Source organism: Vespula pensylvanica, chromosome 11 (genome assembly GCF_014466175.1).
Source record: "Vespula pensylvanica isolate Volc-1 chromosome 11, ASM1446617v1, whole genome shotgun sequence".
Taxonomy (NCBI): Eukaryota; Metazoa; Arthropoda; class Insecta; order Hymenoptera; family Vespidae; genus Vespula; species Vespula pensylvanica.
Genome location: NC_057695.1, coordinates 1,336,228 through 1,359,246, shown reverse-complemented (window position 1 = coordinate 1,359,246; position 23,019 = coordinate 1,336,228). Strand labels below are relative to the sequence as shown.

The 23,019-nt window shown below is 38.8% G+C and overlaps 1 protein-coding gene across 3 annotated transcripts in view; it reads right to left on the bottom strand.

Moving 5' to 3' along the window:
* Window positions 1-23,019, bottom strand: part of LOC122633003 — a 172,870-nt gene that overhangs the window by 44,126 nt on the left and 105,725 nt on the right. The window contains exons 1-2 of one of the 3 annotated variants that reach the window (XM_043820400.1): window positions 14,333-15,157; window positions 8,730-8,950 (exon numbers count right to left, since the gene is read on the bottom strand). The exons of 1 other annotated variant lie outside the window; for it this stretch is intronic. In XM_043820400.1, coding sequence (XP_043676335.1) covers window positions 8,730-8,950; window positions 14,333-14,389 — 278 coding nt within the window. In that variant the 5' untranslated portion in view covers window positions 14,390-15,157. Of the gene's footprint in view, window positions 1-8,729; window positions 8,951-14,332; window positions 15,158-23,019 lie in introns of those variants that run through there. One more of the 3 variants, XM_043820403.1, reaches the window with a different exon arrangement.

Below are 23,019 nucleotides of genomic sequence, written 5' to 3'. Positions count from 1 at the left end.
ACCGAGACACAGAGAGAGAGAGAGAGAGAGAGAGAGAGAGAGAGGGAGAGAGGATAGAGAGAAAAAAAGAGAGGGACAGAGAGAGAAGCTGCGCGGTGGGCGCCAATCGTTTTATCACCGAATTAAGTTAAATTAAGGCTGTTCCCTAGGGAGACCGTACTCCGCGCCGTTACTCCGGCTCTTTCGTACTTTTAACTCGAAATTCAGAATTATCGCTCTTTCCTGTGCCCTCTCTCGTATTTCCGGTTACGTAAATTAAAAAAAAAAAAAAGAAAAAGGAAAAAAAAGACATAGACGTGCATCAAGCATTGTCAAAGAGAGTAAGAAACCATTAATATCATTATTCTTTTCTAACGAAAGAAATAATAAAACTAATCGTGTAAAAGAAAGAAGAAAAGAGGAAAAAAAAAAGAAGAGAGGAAAAAATCCAAACTTTTTACTCCATTCAAATGGAAACGTTGCAACGATACGACAAATCGATTCGACGAACGACGATAATTCTATCGTCGGATCAACGTGGATTAAGAATTGACATGGCTCTTGGATCTGAACGACGACGTGCGATTTGTTTCTCTCTCTCTCTCTCTCTCTCTCTCTCTCTCTTTCTCTCTTTCTTTTTTCCCTTTTGATTCTTTTTTCGTTGTTGTTGTTTTTTTCTTTTTTTTTTATTTATTTATCTCTCCTTTTTTTCTTTCTTCCTCTCGGAGAATTATTCCACCTACTACCCATTGCGAGCGCTTGGAAATTCGACTCACGTATGCGCGTGGCTCCGTTCTAACTAATTCAGGGCTTTTCTTTTTTATACTCGTACATTCGCGTTCACGTACCGAAATTCACGTCGAAAATGTACGGAGAAGCGGAAACGATCGAGGAAAAGCTACGATCGCATCGAATGTCGCCTCGTAATTCGTCGCGCGTGATCGCCTCTCTCTTTCCTTCTCTCTCTGATAAAGATAGAATGAAAGAGAGAGGGAGGGAGAGAGGGAGAGAGAGGAGGGAGAAAAAAAAGTTCTTCTATCTTGTGAAATCTCAGGAAAGGAATCACGTTACACGTTTATCGTCGAATGAAATCGTACGTGTTTTATCGCGTGAGTCTCACTCGAATTGGATAGTAACTTTTGCTCCAACGTATTTTTAATTTTTTTTTCCCCTTTTCTTTTCTTTTCTTTTCTTTGCTTTTCTTTTCTTTTCTTTTCTTTCTCTCGAATGATATTAGATATCAATGAAATATCTGTGGAATATATTTGAATATAATCTTACGAACGGTCTCATAAATTTCATTTGACAAATATCGAAATACGAATGCGTCGTTATCTCGATACCACGTAGAATTAGAAAGCATCGAAATTAATAACGTATTTTTCGTTCGATTCACGTTCAGGTTAAACTGTTTCTACCGCGAGATCACGTACATCGTAGAACAACTTTTTGATCCGTAACATCGGGAACGAGGGAGGTATTCGAAAGTTACATCGAAAGGACCCGCTGATCATGGCCATCGTTTCCACCAGGATTGTGACTGGATTCACGAGGCGTTCTTCGCCGAAAGGACCACGAAATCTATTTTCGTTGCATGCCTTGCATACGTAATCTCGTTTACGCTTCTAACTTTTATTGTTCGGATCGAGCGACGAGATCGTTCGATTTTTTTAATCGACAAAAAAAAAAACAAAACAAGACAGATCGAACGAAATATCATCGATTATATTCGGTTTTTTATTTGTCGTATATTTAAAATTTCTATAATTAGCGAATAACCTGTTATATCGCTGGTAACATATTTTTCGAAAATCATCAGTCGTGAATTCGAATTCGAGAGAGAATACGATTCAACGAGATAGAGTAAAAAAAAGAGAGAGAGAGAGAGAAAATGTCCTATAAAATTACATGATCCTAGCTCGTCGACCAGGGTTGGTACGTAGACTCGAAACTTGATTTACATATCTCCACGGATCCTCCCCCTTCTATTTTTTGTCCAATATCATTATCAACGGCTAACGTAACCTTTCGCTCTTTTTTTTTCCAGATCGCGAAATCGAATTATCACTAAACGAACTTAATTAGGCTCAAACGAATCGGCTAGGCTCTCGCGAGTTCGCGCGTTGGTTGCATCTACGCGTACCTAGCTCGTTAAATTTCATTCGCCTCGTAATTCCCGAGAAGGTACCTCCTCTAAGTACCCCCTTCCCCTTAAACCACGCAGTAGTCTTTAATTATGTTGGTCGCTTTGCGTCGGCCAGCCGGAAGTTGGCTTCGAAATGTAGACGAAAAGAAAAGAGAGAGAGAGAGAGAGAGAGAGAGAGAGAGAGTAGGTGTCGATGTGAAACACGACACGCGATATTCTCCTGTTTCCATCTACGTCTCCTAGTTTTCTCTCCCTTAATGACGCGTCGCTCGTTAACCAGATGTTAACGAGCGACGTCTTCGTTATGCAACCTTTAACCGAAAATAAGTAATTTCCCAAGTATCGTCGCAGGCTCGATTCAAACGATGATTCCTTTTGCCCTTGATTCGTATTCTGACGTTTCGATTATCATCGCTTTCTTCGAAGATTTCCTTATTACCAAAAAAAAGAAATAAAAAATAAAAAGACGAACAGAAACGTTTGTAACCGCAGTAAAAGTAAAAAAGGGAACAACGATAATTGTTTGCCTTATTGCGATAACGTCGCAATATTTATCAATTGGCAAGTTTGCTCGCTTCATTATTTTTGCGAGCGATAGATACATACGTTCGCTTTCCATTAGACGTCTCGCCATTGGCAACTTTACGATCTCGTTTCGAAATTGTATTCGTATGGGTATGCGTAGATGCGTGTATGCGTACATGTGAGCAATGACGTCTCGTTTAAGCGGGAAATTGAAAATTACCGAACCAATGGCGTACTCGCACGCTTATCCGCACGCGCACGCGTACCTACACATTCTCTTAACGCCGATTGTAACGTGCATGTTTTATGCAATGACAATTAGCGAAATTCACTTTGAGAGTCGGCATCATATCGGTTTTACGTGAGCCCATCCGGAATACGAGAATGACCGCAACTAGTAACTGCTCGCGCGACCCTTGCCACACCACCCGATACATAATTTAACGATGGCAGTTCGGCGCGAATGCGAACCTATGCGCAAAACTCGTTAGTAATTTCGTCGAATCGATTTCCCGACCATTCCAGACGTCGTTAAATATCGATTCGCGCGCATCTCCCCTTTTATGAAAGTGAACGTGTTCGATGGGAAACAGGAGTCGATGAACTTGTGCCTGAATTATCCCATCCAACGATATGACATGTCATATCGAATTTTGACGGAAATTCCAAATGAAATATGAATCAGTCTAGATCTTAAACCTTTCTGATTATCGTCGGAGGAAATAATTTCGAATTTTGTTAAAATTGGAATATTGATAATTTTATTTATTCTCTTCTAACGGAATACATTCATATATTCTGCGATCTTATTTAAGTTTCATATAAGACCGTACGGCGTACGATGAAAAGGAAAGGATGAAGTAAAGCTTCCAAGAACAACGGTAGCTTTTTCAACATCGAAAAGTATATAAAACTACGATACGGAGCGAAATTTCTGAAGCGAACTTTATGTATATATATATATATATATATATATATATATATATATATGTATGTATATACATATAATACATACCTATAATATAGATTTCGACTTAACTTAATAATCCTCAACAGAAATTTTCGAAAAGCTTAGGATAATCCAGCCTGAACCATCGTAATATATAATTATCGCGAAAAGTTTTTCCTCTTCACATCTGTGACCTCGAAAATAATTCAATGAAATTAATCGATCTTTCCAACCCGCAATTTCCATTTCGTACCACAGAGCTTAAGAATTAATAATCGTCGAGTAGTTCTTCTTTTTGAATATTTTCCTATCGCGAGAAGTTCGAACTTTCTCGTGACTTATAACGACAGAGTTTATGTAAGTCATTTCAAAAGTAAGTGGAAAGTAAGTAAGCTTTCGTGACAGGAGTACGTCGATAAACGTTATCGTCCTTTAACATGGGCTCTTAACGATCGTCCCAATTCTATGTGAAATGTTGTACAAACATCGTTTATACTGTCGTCCTAGAAGAGATCAAGGCCAGCTAGTCGACCGTGTAGAACTTTTGCTTCGTTGACATCTCTTGTCGTCGACAACTGTCTTTTTCTCTTTTTCTCTCTCTCTCTCTCTCTCTCTCTCTCTCTTTTTTCTTTCGAATCTAAGTACTACATCGACGATTTCGAAAAGCAACCCCTGTTATTTGCAAAGGTCTCTTAGAATATTCACCGATGCAACGTTAAAATAATTTTTCAAAGACCAACTGCATCCCTTTCCAATTTATAATAATCGTCGAATATATCTCGAGATAACGTAGGTTAACAACGCGAAGCCCTTAGGATAAAAAGGAAGATATATTATTCCCTTTAAACTCGTATTATAAGTAAAGTACCCATCTCATCACAAGACATGGCCCGTATCGAAAATCTTTGCAAAACGTTATCGACTATATTCCTCATCGTCGAAAACGCATCGTCGCTTCGCGAGTCGCTACCTTATCGCATAATCGTAAATCACGAATACTCTTTCAGTATTATTCCGTAGAAAAGTTTCGCGAACGTATTCTCAGAATTTATCGTTCCTTCCTGTTCCGCCCGACAATCGCGTGGAATTCGAAACGCACTCTCAGGACGTTGAATTTCGACGACACCTCCAATATTCTCAAGAATTTTTCTTTTGACAGTTTAAGTGAAAAACTACGATATCGGGTCGGCTCTCGATAGATCACGTCGAAGAATTTCCCAGACGAAGAAGAAAAAGAAGAAGAAGAAGGAGAAGAAGAAGAAGAAGAAGAAGATCGATCTCTTCTTTGAAAGATATCTTTGTATCGAGATTATCACGTGGGCGATCTTTTCTCTAATTAATAACATCGAGAAACAGTGACGACGCGATTCGAGAAACACTGTTTTCTTTCCTGTCCTTTATCTTTCCTTTTCTTTCTTTTTTTTTTTTTTTTAGAATCGCACTTAACAAGTTTAAGAAACAATAATATCGAATCGATCGATTCGATAGAAGGTATAAACGTGTTCGTTATTTCTTTCCTCCTACAGTAGTTTCGTTTCGTAATTGTTGTACACGGTTCGAGCTAAAAGTTTGGAGCTGACCACGATTGATGGACAGGAGAATAGGGAAAGAAGGGAAGGGAAAAGAGCAAAAAGAAAAAGAGAAAAAAAAATCGCGAAACAAACAAAAACAAAAAATGAAAGAGAAATAAAAAGTGGAGAGAGAACGTGCGGTGGAAAGAAAGAAAGAAAAAAAAGAGAGAGAGAGAGAGAGAGAGAGAGAGAGAGAGAAATAAAAACAAATAAAAAAACATTAAAGAAAAAGGCAGAGAAGGGAAGGAGAAAAAAAATAAAAAAATAAAAAAATAGAGGAAGGAGAAACAATGATAAAAAATAAACCAAATGAAAGCAAGAAAAAAAGAGAAGAAATAATTAGTCAGTTTGGCCGAAGGGCAGACGCTTCTGGAGTGTATGAAAAATTAATGATATCCTTCCATCCGTTCTCCCTTTCTCGCCCTCGTTCTAGAGCTCTCGCTTTCTACCCTTTCCGGGTGGTGTTACTCCTTCTTTTTCTTCTCCTTCTCTCTTCTCTTTGGTTCCGTCCGTTTACTCTTTAGTGTTCCTTTTCCCCTTTTCTTTCTTTTTTTTTTTCTTTCTCTTTAACAAAGCGCGTTTCCCTTCTTCATTGCCGCGCCTACCTTCGACGATCTCGCGTGTCTCAACGAAATTTAGCCGCACCGCGATCTCCGATAGGCTCTATAATTATCCCGTTTTATCTTCATCAGGTGGGGTAACTCTACGGGGTTGCGAGAGGTGACTCGTGGAAACGATATAGGAACCACCTCTTCCTCCGTTATCCTTCAGTCCTTTTCCTCTTCTTGTTCTACCTTTCATTCTCTCTTTCTCCTCTGTCCCCGCTAACTTTCGCATACGTACTTACTAGAGTGTTTTTCGATTTAAGTCCAACACCCTCGAACGTGTTTTCGTTCGACCGAAGAATAATACAAGTAAGTCATTTCTACAATTTTGCATTCCAAAGGGAGTTAATTTAGAATATTATAGGACGTTTACAAAGAGTCCTTTGTAACCCGTTCACCTGTATAAATATGTTTTATCACACTCTCTCTTTCTCTCTCACACACACACACACACACACACACACACACTTTCTCTCTTCCTTTCATTTCCTTTTAATTTATCTTCCTTAATCTTGCCAATCATTTTATTCTCATACTCTTTAGCGCGTATCATTTTTCAACTTTTTTTCTCCTATCTAATAAAGGGATCGATAAATTATCCTCCTTGCTAGGATGTGATTTCGAGCGGCTGACATTTTCACCTGCTACTTCTTACTACTTTCTTAACACGTAAGATACACACACGCACACACATGCCAGAAAGATAGAAACATAGAAATACTTTAATCCACGGAATTAGAGTTAGTAGTACGTATCTAATTATTACCAATAGTTCGATCAAAGGATAATAAATTTCCGATGAGCCGGATAACGATAGCAACTTGTTCAATGCAGCGCAATGATTACGCGTACGCGAATTACATCGAAATAACATAGATATTGAAAATCAAAACCGTATGTAAATTATCGTGGTCGAATAGAGGTAGAGAAAGACAGAAAGGAAGAGAGTTCATTAGCACAACAGCCCACAAATAGCATGTTAGCGAAATATTTGCTGTTAATATTACATGGTTATAAAAGCGATTGAAACACTCATACATTATATTGTCCCGCATCGACAAACTGTGAAAGCATCTGACCAATTCTGTGGAATATGGAGAATCTCTCGCGTCGGTTTGATTTCCAAATACCATTCAACATGTAGGTACATCTACATATGCTACTTGCTATCTCTCTCTCTCTCTCTCTCTCTCTCTCTCTCTTTTTCTCTCTCTATTCCTATCTCTTTTCCTCATTCAATATTTTCTCTAGCAATTAAGTCATCGATTTCTTTCAAGTTCTCTCTCTCTCTCTCTCTCTTTCTCACATTTCTCTTTCTCTTCGGCTTTCTCAAGTCGCATTCATTCGACGCATCTTTTATTTATTTATGCTAACTCATCCTCTTTCTACAATCCGCCTCGCCATCGAGAAGAAGACCGATTTTAAAATTTCATATCGAGCACACTCGCGTATTCGCAGTCTCCATATTGATATGTATGGCGCAATGCACTTTACTCTTCTTGGCCCGACCGCTTTTCATTTCCCGAGTTTTACTCCCAGCCCTTTTCACCCCCTACCCACCCCTTCTACCTCCTAAGAACCAAACCAGATGTAAAAACGTCCGGGTACCTGTAGCTACAAAGAAAGAGAGAGAGAGAGAGAGAGAGAGAGAGAAAAAGCGAGAACGAGAGAGAGAGAGAGAGAGAGAGAGAGAGAGAGAGAGAGAGGGAGAAAGAAATGCACGTGTGCCCGTGAAACTAAGAAAGTCTCTCTCATGCTTTCTTTTCTCTCTTTCTTTTCCCTTCCTTTTTTCTTCTTTCCCTTTGTCTTCCCTCTCATAACTAAACCCTTTCCACTTTCTTTTTCTTTTTCCAAGAGGCGTCTCTGAATTTACTTCGGCTCATACGTTTTATCTACCTCAAGAGTTATATTTCCATGAGTGGATATCAAAGAATAACCGTGAGATCGTGAGAAGTTTTTTTTATTTTCCCTTGGCGAACTCGGGACGCTCGATTTTTAGGATCTACGATTAACCTCACCTTTCACGCCTTCAAAATATTGTTCTTTCGGTTACTTCATCTTCGAGAGAGAGAGAGAGAGAGAGAGAGAGAGAGAGAGAGAGAGAGAGAGAGAAAAGAAAGAGAAAAAAAAACTCGTGTTATAAAAATCTTCATAGTACGATCGTATGTATGTTATTCGCTGATAAAAAAGAATAAGATCTTCTAGACAGCTTAACAAAAAAGTTAATTAACTAATCTTGAATCCTTACGTCCGTAAAATCTCTCTTTTTCTCTCTTCCTTTTAATTTCTCTTTTTATCCTCTTTCCTAATACCATGTAGCAGAACGTCATAAATTCCAGCTATTTTAGTTTTAGCTACCTCGCTCTTGCCATTTCTATTCCTATCTTTCTCTCTCCTTCCTTCGCCATCTTTCGTCTTTTCTTCCATCTTACTTTCCTGCACGTTTTACTCGTAAAATCATGATTAGTGCGACGTAACGGGTAAACGTAATTAGAAAATATGTCATAATTCTGTTACCGTTTTAAATTATACGTACGGTACATTCCGGTAGGGAGAATTTTGAAGGGGAAAAAAAATAAAAAGATCGTAGAATTCTTTCATTGGAATTTGTGGGATTCCTTCTACTACTAGTCGTCCGACTATAAGAAAAAAATCAAAGAAAAAAAAAAAAAAAAAAAGGAAGAAGAAAAAAAAGAAAAAAAAGGCAAAGAAAAAAACGTAAATCTTGGACGATGCGATAACCCTCCTTTTTATTTTGTCCACTCTTCCTTCGTTTCTTTCGCTTTTCTTTTCTTTCAGGCGCGAAGAATTGTAAACAAACATATATACACCTTCTACGGTTAACCGATTTTTCATGGTCAAGAATGATGAAATGCTCGGCTAGTGGAACGATCGCGGAAGTGTTTGTCGAAAGCAAATTTACAAAGGGCGAAAAAGCTCGAAGGCATACTCACCCTCTTGCCTGAGCAGCACCACGAAGAGTAGAAGCGCAAGATCCATCGCTCGGAGGGGGTGGTTGCCCGCCCTCTCTCTCTCTCTCTCTCTCTCTCGTGTCCACCACCACCACCACACCACCACCGATTCGCGTTGACTCTTCTCTTTCTTCTATCTCCCACGATACTCCGTTGTCACCGAAGCAGCTCTCTTCCTCCTCTTTCTCTTCCTTCTTTCCCTCCTCCTTCTCCCTCTTCCTCTTCCTCCTCCTCCTCCTCCTCCTCCTCTTCTTTTTCTTCTTTTTCTTCTTCCTAACGAAAAAACGTGTCCAAGAATAACGATCGAATATATTATAGCGTTGAGTGTGGGTTCTCGGTTTTACTCTTTCGGTGAACGGCTATAGGCGCGCTCGGCTCGATGCGTTCGCTAATGAACGCTCGTGTTTCAATTATTTTCCACCCTCTACGTCTCCGTCCCTCGCCACCCAACCTTGATTATATTTCCGATCGCGACAAGCTGACCAGCCGTCGACGCGCCTATCCGTGCGGGGTCACGCACCAAATAGATAGAAAGATAGATAGATAGATGGATAGATGGATGGATAGTAGATAACTGAATGGAGAAAGATGAACTGACAAATAAACAGAAAGAGAGAGAGAGAGAGAGTGAGTGAGAGAGAGAGAGAGAGAGAGAGAGAGAGAGAGAGAGAGAGAGAGATAATTGAACGGGAAGTCAGTTGAAAGAAAACACAACTTTCTATCTGGCTTCTGTACGATTTTTAATTGCTTATAACATTCTTTCTTCTTCGTTCGCCAATACCATTTAATAAACTATCGGGAATCATCGTGGAATGGTAAGGAGAAAGAAAGAATAATATTTACTATTTGTAAAAGGTTCTTTGCTATCAAAGCGCAAACAAATTTATTAGACGATCGTAGTGATCGCAGAAAAATAAGGGTAATCAAATCGAAAGGAATTGAAAGTAAACTTTGATTTATGTTAGTTTGAATTTTTTTTTTCTTGGGGAAAATGCAACAAGTAACAAGATTTATCTTTCTCTTTATCTTTCTCTTTCTCTTTCTCTCTCTATTTCTCTTTCGCTTTTTATCTTCACGCAAAGTTCACCGTTTTCTGTCTCGTTGATTCCTAAGCCTTAACCGCAGCTTTATTTTACCGCTTGGTGAATGTAAAAATAAAAAGAAAAAGAGAAAAAAGAAAAAGGAAAAAAAAAAAGAGAAAAATAAACAAAAAGAGAAAAAGAAAGAAAAGAAGAGAAAAAGAAGAAATCGTCTACCCCTTCTTTTGCACCCTTTATGAGGCCAACCCTTAAGCAAGAATCCTGCCGCGCGTTACGACTCTCGCTTCGTTGCACGCAATTTAACCTCGACAAACGTTTTCCTCGTGTTCTAGACTCCCGTGCAAGTACGTTTCTCCCCTTAAGACGTAAGCTCGTGTCTCTTGATAAATTCTATCTTGATTCGGTGTACCTAATTAATGCTTGGAAAATGACGAGATAGATAGACCGTAGCATAAAGTGTGTCTTTAATCTCGAGTATGACACATCCTTTCTAACTTTGAAATCGTTCAAAATTATCCATCTCAAGATCAAATAATAATAATAATAATAATAATAATAATAATAATAATAATAATAATAATAATAGTAATAACAACAACAATAGTAATAATAATAATAATAGTAGTCGTAATAATAGTAATAATAATATTCCTTGATTTCGAGCAAATTAACATTTAAAGATAATTATACAAAAAAAAAAAAGAAGAAAATAAAAAAATATAAAAAAAGAAAATAAAAATTCCGAGGGTAAATAAATCGAAGGTAACTAACTTTAGAGAATTTCAAACACGAGAGCGTACTTTTTATGAAAGAAAATAAAGTCGAGGTTTATCCTATCGTGTCGTTATCAGTTATACGATCGCGAAAGAAGGTATCTCTCTTCGTCTTCATCCCTGTTCCTTGCTTTTTAAATGCAACCCCTTGGCTTCGTGTATTTTTCACGCAACAGTGCGCTTTAAGAGTCTTCTTAAGTATCACCTGACACTTTCCTGACTCGACTTTGCTTAAGCTTCTAGCGTTATATCGTTTTAATCCAAGAGTACCGAAACTTGTTACTTACTAGCAATTATCATTTTTCTCTCTTGACAGAGAAGGATAATACTTATTAAGAAAGAGAAAGGGAATGATTGTTAAGAACAAATCTTTTTTTTTTTTCCTTTTTTTTTTTTAATTGATCCGATGAATCTAAGTTATCTAAATCGTTTCCTTGAACGATCGATTTATGAACTTATTAAATAGTCAAATAATTTTTCTCGCTGAACAACCGATCGAATGGCGGTACTAAAAAGATCTTTGACTCGAATTACACGATTGTTTACAACATTCATAAAGTAATTAAAAAGTGTCTCTTTTCGACTAATGAAATATATGGATACAAGTTTAGATCTTCAATCAGCGAATTTCTAGAAATATTTGGGCACCTTAATTATAACGAGTAGTCTGAATATAATTTTGAAAAAAAAAAAAAAAAAATAATAAACGTACGAACTCTACTAGAACGTGTTTTATTTCCCAGTGAATCGAGCGAATCAGGTTGAATATGAATGCTTGATTCGGCAAAGTTTTTTTTTTTTTTTTTTTTTTTTCATATTCTTTTTTCTCGTGTAGAAAAAAAATGTATTCGAAGAAAGAAAGAAAAAGGTTATAGAAAGTTGGAAGTACGATGTCGAGAGCCAGTTCCTACGGATTTTAAATGCAACTTGTTGCGATCTCGCTCACTGAGATTCTTCCGTTTGCAAACGTTCTACGTACTTGCGTATGCGCGCTGCGTGTGTGTGTATATATATAAAATACACACACACACATACATGTGTGTGTATGTGTGTGTATATACTTCAGTACCAGTGAGCTTTTTCGGTCCGTGAAAGTATCAGATTTACATACATATATACGTATATATGTACATATGTACACACGTGCATACGCAGACAAGAGCGTCTGTGTGTTGTATCGTCTATAAAATGTACATATGCACACGTATACGAATCATCTGTCGCCTTTCGGAAACTGATCGATAGCTTGCCTTTTTGTGTCCAAACTTGGAAATATGTATGTATGAGATGCTCGCGGAAGAACGAAACGGGAAGGAATTTGCTTTACGAAAGAAATGGAGAAAAACAGAAAGAGAGAGAGAGAGAGAGAGAGAGAGAGAGAGAGAGAGAGAGATGTTGTAACACGATAAAAGATAAAAGATATACGTTTCGTTTTATCGCTTGTATTTCTTCTAACCATCCACCCTCTATCATTTGTTCGTGCATTGAAAATTCCCTCGATATTTCGAGAGAACTTTGTATGACGTCCATGATGCGTTACGTTATCATGTAAATCCAAAAAAGAAAATAGAAAGATTTCGTAATTTTTCTCGACGTGCCTTTGAAACGCGTTTGAAAATTTTCAAAGCTTTCTCATCCATCTATCTCTCTCTCTCTCTCTCTCTCTCTCTCTCTCTCTGTCTCTCTCTATCGCTCTCTGTCTCTCACTCTGTCTCTCTATATATTTTTTTTCTTTGATCTTTTTAATGAACGTGGTGCGTCGAATGTCCGAGATTCCAGTTGTAGTCGATGGCTCGAATTACTTATTCCTCACATTTTTTTATATTCTCCAAAGGTATTTGCGTTGCTCGAATGAGTTTTCCATATTTTCGATAGACAATGATACCATATAAGTAGATATATATATATATATATATATATATATATATATATATAAACAGAGATAGAGAGAGAGAGAGAGAGAGAGAGAGAGAGAGAGAGAGAGAGAGAGAGAGAGAGAGAGAGAGAGAGAAAGAGAGAGAGAGTTGCGTTTGAGTCGCGTGAGCGGAAATCGCTTCGACCGAGACCAATTCCCTTTTCGGTTCCGTTCGAGAGAAGGGTGGACTGTACGCTCGTTCATTTATTTATTTCCTGATTTATTTATTTCCTTTAGAGCGACCGTACGCAAACATGTATATATATATATACACACATACATATATGTATATATATATATATATATATATATATATATATATATATATATATATGTACATAGGATCAATCGATCGCATTCTCGAAAAATTCGTTTTCCCTGCTCGTATCTTGCCAAGACACGTCCCAAGACGCTCTCCAATTTCTCTCGATGTGACGTAGCTTCTTCTCTTACTCGAGCGGCTTTTCGACGAACGATAAAAACGAAACGTAAGATCGATCGTTGACGTTCGCCCAACATTAAATATCCCTATTCCTAAATCCTCCGAGCAACGCAAAAAGATTTTTCCGTGTCGACGAATTCGTTTACAGGAGAGAGATATCACGTATTATTTCGATAAGTTCACGTACCTCGCTACCTACGCGAAACTATCGACGATCTACGATCCCATTCTTCGATGTTTACGAATCGAATGTAAATTTATGATCGACGATGTTCCTAGCCACGAAACGCGATGCTTCGTAAAACTCGATGATATTATACTTTTTCGAAACGATGGTAATTTCTAATCGAACGAACCAACCACCGTCATGAATATTTTACGATCGTAGCAGCTCGCCTACGAAAACGTCGATTTTAAGAGCTGCAACAACTTTCAAGGGTGTTCGAGTAGGGAGTGTTTGTTTATCGGTAGATAACATTACTTCCCCGCAAATCCTAATGTTTTCCGAATGGAATAAATTTGAATCGGTAATAAACCAGCGAGATTTCTCATATTCTCTCGATCGTGCCTGTCTACGCTCTTGGAATTAATCTATGATCGTAAATCGAACTTTGAGTTTATCGCGCGATGACGATCGAATCTCTCGTACAAAACTAATATATCGATAATTAATTCATCCGTCTTTTACGATCGCGAATAATTATCTTTGCGTTTCGATTCGATCGGATCAAATTTCCCGGTCGTAATATTATTTGGAATATTTGATTACGACGATCCGACTTTCATAATTAGTTTCGAGGGATCGAGTGCGGTTTATCGACACAGGGTTACGTTATTTTCATCCTTTTGTCGCTCGTTTCGTTTATTATCGTCCGATCGATGATTCTATCGCAACGTGCACGGCTAACTGGCTTTACTCTCAATCCCACTGTACGGTTTAAAACGGAAGGTGAAAGCTTACTGCCGCAACGTTTATCTGGAACGCGATCCTTCATTCCGTCGAGTAGAGCTTTTCCGCGTTCCCGAAAGGGATGTAAATCCGTCGATGTGTCCGAATAGACTAATGAAATGAGAATACGTTTCTAACGCGAGACATTTGCCCTCTGTTACGAAAGATTTGTATTTACGCCTTGTCTCTCTCTCTCTCTCTCTCTCTCTCTCTCTCCTTTCATTTCATCGTTCTTCAATATTACACACACCGTTTAATTAGCTCATAATATTTGTATACTTTCCCTCGTGTTGTTTCGCGGTAACAATTAGAAATTGATAAACAATTTATATATCCATCTATTTATATATCTCTCTTCCTTTATCGTACATCGCGTTGTCCCATAACGAAACAATTAACAAATGTTAATCGCATTCGACTCGCGATCGTTCGACACGCAATAGCGTCGAACGATTTTCAATCGTACCTTCGATGATCTTCGATCGAAGTTAAGAGCGACTTCCCGCGATTCCAAGCAGTGCATCGAAATTTTTCCGGCTCGACGAGCACATCCCGAACGAACGAGCGTGCGAATCGAGGAAGGTTCGTCGCTTTCACCCAACGAATTCACCGAAGCGTTCGCGAAGCGCGAAATTCAGAGCCACCGGCAGAGTCGCCGTTCACTCGCGGCTATGTACATCCCCTCTCTTTCTCTATTATCCTTGATAGCTCTCACTGTTCCGATACGCGTCAATTTCCTTTCGCGAATCTTCACTTTATCGAAGGGTACGACGATAAAAAGCACATTTTCCAAAATCGTTCTCGAAGGCGAACGATTAATCGTACGATATGATCCTCGACCCATCGACTTTCTCTTCTTCGGGCTCGATGAATATCACTGCATTCCGCTTGATTGCTCCAAAAATTTGTCACTTCACGAATACATATACCATATTTTTATATATTTATATTTAAGAATATATATATATATATATAAACTAAATATAAATATACTTTCTCGTAAAAAACACTCGACGCACCGTATATCGCTACATTACTACGTAGTGTACCGAGCGATTCTTTTCTATTATCTCTTATAACAATTCCTCTTTTCGAGTTCACTCTTTCGAATTACATACTCAAGCGAATTCGATAATTATCCTCTATCGTAAATTCGCTCACGCGATGATTCGATCGCACGTTATTTAATATGCGCCGTGAAAAATTATTGCGCGAGAGTAGCTTCGTAGTCCGAGCGAAAGCTCGCGTCGCGGATGGCCGATGCCGACTACGAAAGCAGCTCGAGGACGCGCCGTTTCTCGCGTCCATGCGCCCGCCGGCTTACCTGGGCGCAAGCGCACTTACTTTCGACTCATGGACTCGAATCAGGTGCGAGTGCACGCGACCGTTTTTCTTATGCCTCCCCTACCCTTCTTAGACCTCCTTCGACCATCCCCTATAACCCCTTTGCCGTCTAACCCCTCCTTCCCCGAACGCAAACCCTCCTCTCGTCCCTTCTTACCATCTAATCCTCGATCCTCGACTCCGAACCCCTAAACTCTCCTTCTTTCTCGACTACTGATTCCGTATAAAGCTTGCGACCTTATTACCACCACCTCGCCAACTTCCATTCCAACGTTCAACCTTATTGTTACCGATCTCTCCCCCTCGACTTTGTATATATGCCTCTTAACCAATCTCTCCCGGTCCCTTCGCTCTCGTCCTAGCGGCCGAACTCAGCCATTGCTGAACCACTGTCACCTTTATCGTATCTACTTTTCCGGAATCTTACGATAATACTCTTAAACTCGCATTTAAATGCACCGAAAACTTCTTCTCGTCTTTCTCTTCGTTCCTCTCTTGACTTTTCGTCTGGTAGTTATATAGAATCGTTGAACGTAATATGTCGATTGGAGATGTGTACGATGTTAGGAAGTATCGGCCAAATTTATGATATCCGTGTATGTATATATAACTACATATACATATGTATGTATATATATATATATATATATATATATATGTTTTATCTCTCGAATTGAGAGAAATGTTTACGCGAACGTTGTTTGTTAGTTTATGTTTTGTCGTTACGTCCGCAGAAAATAAACGTACGCAGTATATACAATTCTATCGCCTGGATACACTTTCAACTACATATACACACACACACACACACATATATATAGGGTTAAACAAAAGTTACGAATTAGAGTTTACAGAGTAATACAATGAGCAGAAAGAAAAAAAATATTTTGCTCGAAATTACACTTGTTAGAAAATTTCATTCATTAATTGGATTATAATTTTTTATAATACAGAGAGACAGAGAAAGGCGAAGAAAAAGAGAGAAACAGACAGACAGACAGACAGACAGACAGACAGACAGACAGACAGACAGACAGAAAGACGTGCGATCGCATCTACGAAAGCTTCTGTAAATCGGACTGGCAAAGACGCACTGCTACGTTTCGAAGTTTCGAAAGACAGAGCCGTGAAATACTCTCCGCAACGGATAATTCCATTGTTGCTTCGCAGCGCGTGCTTTACCAACTTGTACGTGACCCGAAGTCGTGTAAATTCGGTTCTGGTTCCAGCTACAGCTTCAACTCCAGTTCCAGCTTCAGCTCCAGTTCCAGTTCCAGCTTCGATTCCAACGAAGAACTCCGTGTCGTACCGGCATGGTACCTTCCGTATGACTAATCGTCGTAACACGTTCGATAGGCCAATCATAATAAACACGATCGTTGTATTGTACTACGATGTTACGTGAGATCTGATTCCGAGAATTATAAAACGAAAAACTATCTAGAAGTACTTATATGCTATTATCAACAAGTCAACAAGGTCGTATCGACGTTAACGTAATACAAATATATCGAATGTTTATCCAAGCTGTTGGTAAAGCTTTTTATATCGTGTATACGTTGTCACGAATGTCGCGATTGTTATAATGTAATTTCTTAGAAACGATAATTGTATGCCTTGAACGTAATAAGAAAAGACTTTGAGAGGGTAAGGGGACGATGTGCCGAATAGAATAAGAAGAGGGGATGCGCGCGTGCGCAAGAGGAATAGAAAGAGAGACAAAGAGATAGATAGAGGGAGAGAGAGAGGGAAAGAGAAAGAAAGAGCCTTATGAATGTAAAATGGGCGAGAAACTTGCCAGGAACGCAATGGTATCGCGTCACGGCAGTTGGTAATATAAATACATATTAATTTTACGCGTTCTATCGTTTTACACGAAGAAAAATTACACAACGTTGTAGATGCAATTTCTTGGTAAAATTTTTTCTTTTCTTTTCTTTCCTTTCCTTTCCGTTTCTTTCCTTCCATTAAATATTCCCTTTTCACGTGTAGAAGAGAACAAGAGTAGGTAGATAGATTATATTTATGAAAATTATTTCAGGGTCTTTAGTTTTCTCTCTTTTTCTCTCTCTCTCTCTCTATCTCTCTCTCTCTCCCTCTCTCTCTCTCTCTCTATTTCTCTCTTTCTCTCGTAAATTCACTGCAGTTTCTCACATGCTGAAGGTGATGTAACGAGCCATTTCGTTTGTTACGCCGTGCCGACGATAACCATAATCGTTAAGGTTTATGCGCTTCTACCGGGCGTAGGTACGTAAATGCAAGACAAAATGAAATTTCGCGAACGATTAAGGCGCATTGTTGTTACACCTCCCACCACGACGGGGCTAGCCCTTTCGTTCTTATTATTATTTGCGCAGCTTGTTCCGCTCGACTGGCACGTGCTGATACTACGAGAGAATGGGAAAGAAATTCTCTGAAAAAAAAAAATAAATAAATAAAATAAAATAAAATAAAACAAAATGAAATAAAGGAAGAGATAAAGGAGAAGTAGAAAAAGGATGGAGAGAAAAAAGGATGAAAAAAAATTAAGCGACGAGTGTTCAATGAAATCAAAAAAGTCCCATCTCTTTCTCTTTGTCGCATTCGAACATCTTTTCACGATTCTTTTCGAGCTATGGAGAGGTATTACGACGATAAATTGTTAAATACAAATGAAGGATTGAATCGAGAGCGCTGACAATGAGAACTCGTTTGGGTGCCTAATGTTAATCGAAAGAAAAGCGCGACGAGCCAGAGGCCTCGCAAAGAAAAGACGTTTTCATCGAGCCGCGAGAAAATTTCGCAAAGGTCGGCGGTTATAATGCGAGCTGGGAAGATCGAAATTAAGGTTAAAGCCGCATTTGTTCCGCGAGTTCGTTTTTCCCGAGTTCGCTTACGAAGCTGTAGCGCGTAAAGAGCCACGACGTCGTATAACGTAGAGAGAAGGAAGAGAAAAGTAGGAGGACACCGACGGCGAACGCCCGACGAAATTTCTTTCCACGAAAATCGACGATCCCGAGAAAATTCTCGCGAACATGGAGTTTTTCGTCGTTGCTTTTTTTTTCTCTCTTTATTTTCTTTTTTTTTTTCTATTTCAACAAGATCTGATTTTAAAGCTCGGAAGAGCTTTCTTTTAAGAATTAAACGATTAATAGTTTCGATAATCGTTTACGGATTACAATAAAATATTTAAACGATTACGTAGCGCGTAAGATGCTTTAATTATAAAATAAAAAGTTCAATAATACATATAAGGTCAATAATAAGTAATAGTACGTATAAGAATAAATCAAAACGATAGAGGGATTGTTTTTATTTATTCTTATACGTCCTCGTTATTATTTGAGATTTTCGATTTTACTTATGATCGTCGTCACATTCGCGTATTTTTTATTTATTTTGATTTTTCTTATTAATTGTTATTAATCCTTATTTACTCTTATTTACAGGATACTCGGATACGGAGCAATTTCTATCTCCAGAAAAATGTAATCTCCGACTTGCTTTTTCTTGCTTTTGTCAAATGTAGTATAATTTTTACTAGGTAAAAAAAATTTCTGCCTCAAACTAACTTGATTATCAGGTTACGTGCGAAAAGGATATAACCTATGCAAGCTTATACACCGATACAATAGGTGCATAGAGGAAACAGTGTTTCCCTATTGCGCTTGTAGTTCATATTTTGTTCATACCTGTCGCTAAAGTCGCATACGCTACGAACGAAAGGTGGTGAACAGTCTTAAAATCATGCTTATCTCGCCAAATGAATAATTCATCGTTTCAATTTAGTCTCGCGCGTCTCTCGCGCGAAATTTCACCGGTCAATGGTAATAAAAAGAAGGAGAGAGAGAGAGAGAGAGAGAGAGAGAGAGAGAGAGAAAGAAAGAAAAAAAAAACACAAAAAGAAAGAAAAAAGATTAACACAACGCCAAAATGCGAAAGGAGTTTCTTCTCCGACGAGTATCATCATCTAAATATATTTTTCAAGATATCGCTACTTCGAGAATAAGTATGTCGTATTACGATATATAACTCCAGGATGTTCCTACGAGAATCGAAATTATTTTCCCTTCAAAAAACAAAAAAAAAGAATTCCCAGGGTAACGACGAACTCGATAAATTTTCGAGTTTTACAATGATTTCTTCGGTACTTTTTACAGTCTATAAAAAAAAAAAAGGAAAAAAAAGAGAGAGGAGAGAACGCGTTTGCGTTCTCGTTATTGTCGAGAGAACAAGACAATGCCGTTATCTCCGGGTGCATTATACCACCGATCGTATTTCCAATTTTATGAGAAGGGATAAACTTGTGTATGTGTAAGCGTGAGTACGGAGAATAGTAGAGAGGGTGGGGGTTGAGAGACAGAGAGAGAGAGAGAGAGAGAGAGAGAGAGAGAGAGAGAGAAAGTAAGATCTTTGAAGGTGGTGGTGTCCTTTCGAAGAGAATTCTAAGGTGACAACTTTCTTGCTTTCTCTTTATTTTTTGAGTATTCTCGTAGGGGTGAAGTTAAGGATAGATTCGTACTACTTAGTACCGAATAAATAATACATACATACTTTTACATCTCGTGGGATAATGGCATCGACCATCCTTTCTATCTCGTCGCGCAACCTTGACTAGTCGTCAGACACCAAGGAAAATCCTCTTTCCCTTGAAGCTCCTAGCCTGTCTGCATTACCACCACCACCCTTTACTTCGTTCTCGTCGACTGCTGGCACCCCTGCACTTTCGCCACTTCGAGCGACGTGCTTGCTTCTGTTACAGTTTCTGGGTACATCGTACAAAATAGAGAGAAAGAGAGAGAGAGAGAGAGAGAGAGAGAGAGAGAGAGAGAGAGATGTATATACATACATAGATAGATAGATAGAGCGAGAGAGAGAGAGAGAGAGAGAGAGAGAGAGAGAGAAGGAGAGAGCGAGATAGAAACGTGCTCTCGAAAGAGGCCGAGGAACGAGGATCTTTCCTAGTTACGGGAGTTAATATTTATCGAGACTCTCTGTAATCTTCCATCGTAGTTGAGTCTGAGGAGGTCTCTCTCGCTTCCACGAGTGTCAACGTCACTCTTTTATCCCCTTACCACCTTTAACCTAACCCAGCCGTGCCCTCGAAAAGGACGAAAAATAATTAAAGTAAAGTAACTTTGAACCGGCTATCTTCGACTTTTACAAGATACGTACCTACCTACTTCCTGTTCTTTCGCCCGAGGGGATATTCGAGGGTACACCGATGGAAAGTTAAATCCTTTCACGAACGTTCTGGATGTCCACCGATGAGATTTTGAAAAAAAGATCAAGAAAAAAGAAAAAGGGAAATAAAGAATAGAGAATAGAAATACGAACGAATACTTAATGGAATCAGGGAATGAAACGAATAATCTTTAAGAATTCTAAAGATAAAAAAAAAGACGCGCAATATCTCTTTCATTTATTAGATCTCGTTTCGAGACAAACCAGAGAAAATGAAAGAAAGAAAAAAAGAAAGAAAGAAGGAAGGAAGGAAGGAAGGAAAAAAGGAAAGAAAGAAAGAAAATAAGAGAACGTAGAGAAGATACAGGAATCCGAGGTGAATGTGGTGTCGCTTTAAGAACGCAATGCCTCGCCGATGTAAAACATATTTTCGCGATATACGGGAGAGAGTAGATATTTCTTTCGCCTTGCAACTCGATCTACGAGTTTTATATTCTTTACGTCGCGAAAGAAAAGTTCATTGTAAGAGATGACTGTCGCTGGGACGGTCGCCTGTTCGTCATTTTTATTACGATGATTTTTTTCAAAGTTATCGCAGAATAGAAGGAGAAATGGAACGGAAGAATGAAAGAAAGAAAGAAAGAAAGAAAAGAAGATGGTCGAAAATATATAGATAAATATATATGTACGTAGCGTAAGGTGTAAAGATATCGCGTCGAAGAGACACGAGGAATAGAATAGTAAAGTAAAGAAAAGGGACAAAAATCTTTGCGTCTTATTTCGTCGCGAACGAACGAAAAAGAAGAAGAAGGAAAAGAAAGAGAGAAAGAAAAATAAGGAAGGAGGACGAATGTGAACTTGCGTCAAATGTGGATCGGAAGATACGATTTGAGACTCGATGATACGTTTTATCGATCCTTTTCGATAGGTAGACAGGAGGATGGCCTAAGGCGAACAAGTTCCAAGTAGAAATGTTCCACTTTCAACGATATCACCAATAAATGCAGTCGTCCGTCGCCGTTATCGTCGCCGTTATCATCGTCGTTTCGATATCCAGTCGTATCGACGAGTCTCTTCTTCTTCGTGTAAAGCAAAAACGAGAGATATAGAAGAGAAAGAATGGGAGAGAGAGAGAGAGAGAGAGAGAGAGAGAGAGAGAGAGAGAGAAAGAGAGAGAGAGAGAGATGTCGACGCTATTAGGAATAGTGCCACTTGATTTACGATATAACGCGTACGATATCTGCGCACGATCGCGACCCCACGTCGATTAATTGGCCCAACGCGTCGAGCAGTTAATTTATAGATGTGCCAATCTCTCAAAGAGCTTGCCAACAAGTGGGCAAATAGTTATTGACGAAGGTAACGAAGGTTCTCGGAGTATTTCTCTCTTTCTCTTTCTCTCCCTTTTCTTCTCTCTCTCTCTCTCTCTCTCTCTCTCTCTTTCTCTGTCTGTCTCTCTCTTTCTCTGTCTTACACTCCTATCTCACTCTATTTGCTAATTTCTAAAAGAGCTCTCCAACGCGACGAGAAACGACGCGATGAATTCTCGTTTCGAGAATCAACCCGACACGATTTTATTCGTTTCCTCGAGCGGAATTTTTCTTTTTTTTTTCCCGCTCTTTCCACCCCCTGATCGAATCACACCGATAATTTTTCCATTAATGAAGATCAAAGAGAAACACGTTTTTTTCTTTTTTCTTTTTTTTCTTTTTTTTTTTTTCACTCATTACACATTCCCATTTATAAAATTTTCTTCTCGTCGTGAAAAATCACAGAACTCGTGGTATTCCTGTTTCAACATTGATGTAAAAGCTTTGGAATTATTTATCGGGAAATTTTTAATGTAATTTAAACGTATCAATGATACAACCCAAACGCAAAAATCATTAATGACCGCATTTTGTGTTTGAAAATATAGAAAAAGGATGAAAAGAAGGATGAGAGAAACCACGTACGAGGATAATTTGCGTTGGCCTAACGGAAGAACACGCTCGTTCACTCAGACCCGTTGTCTGGGATGCTGGTCCTTTGGGAGGCTGAAAATGTACTTTTTATCGCACTGCATCTTGCATGCATCGCGGTATCGGTCGCGTCCATGCATATTTCCTGGCACGTATCGTCGATGTACACGCACACTTACGAAAATAGATACACCGACGTAACAAGCGGAAAAGAGAAATAGATAGAGATAGAGATAGAGATAGAAAGAGAGAGAGAGAGAGAGAGAGAGAGAGAGAGAGAGAGAGAGACAGAGAGAAGAAAACTAAAAGAGAAAGAGAAGGAAGTAAATGTGGAAGGTCGAGTCGTAAGTGTATATTCATGAGATTGGTCGAAAATCGATATACTATCTTGCCTTTTTCTTTTGGCAATAGCGAGAGATGAAACTAACGCGAGCTACTGGTAAAGACGAAAGTCATAGGATAATTTTCGAAGCCAATACATCGATGCCACATTGATATTTTACCACAGGAACGTTTATCTCCCATCGAACGAAACGTTTACGATACGTTTCGTGCTTCTTAAATTATGTATGAAATCGATGGGTCATCCATCGTTCGACCGCTACATTCCATCGAGTCGAAATATATATGTGTGGAGAAAGAGAGAGAGAGAGAGAGAGAGAGAGAGAGAGAGAGAGAGAGAGAG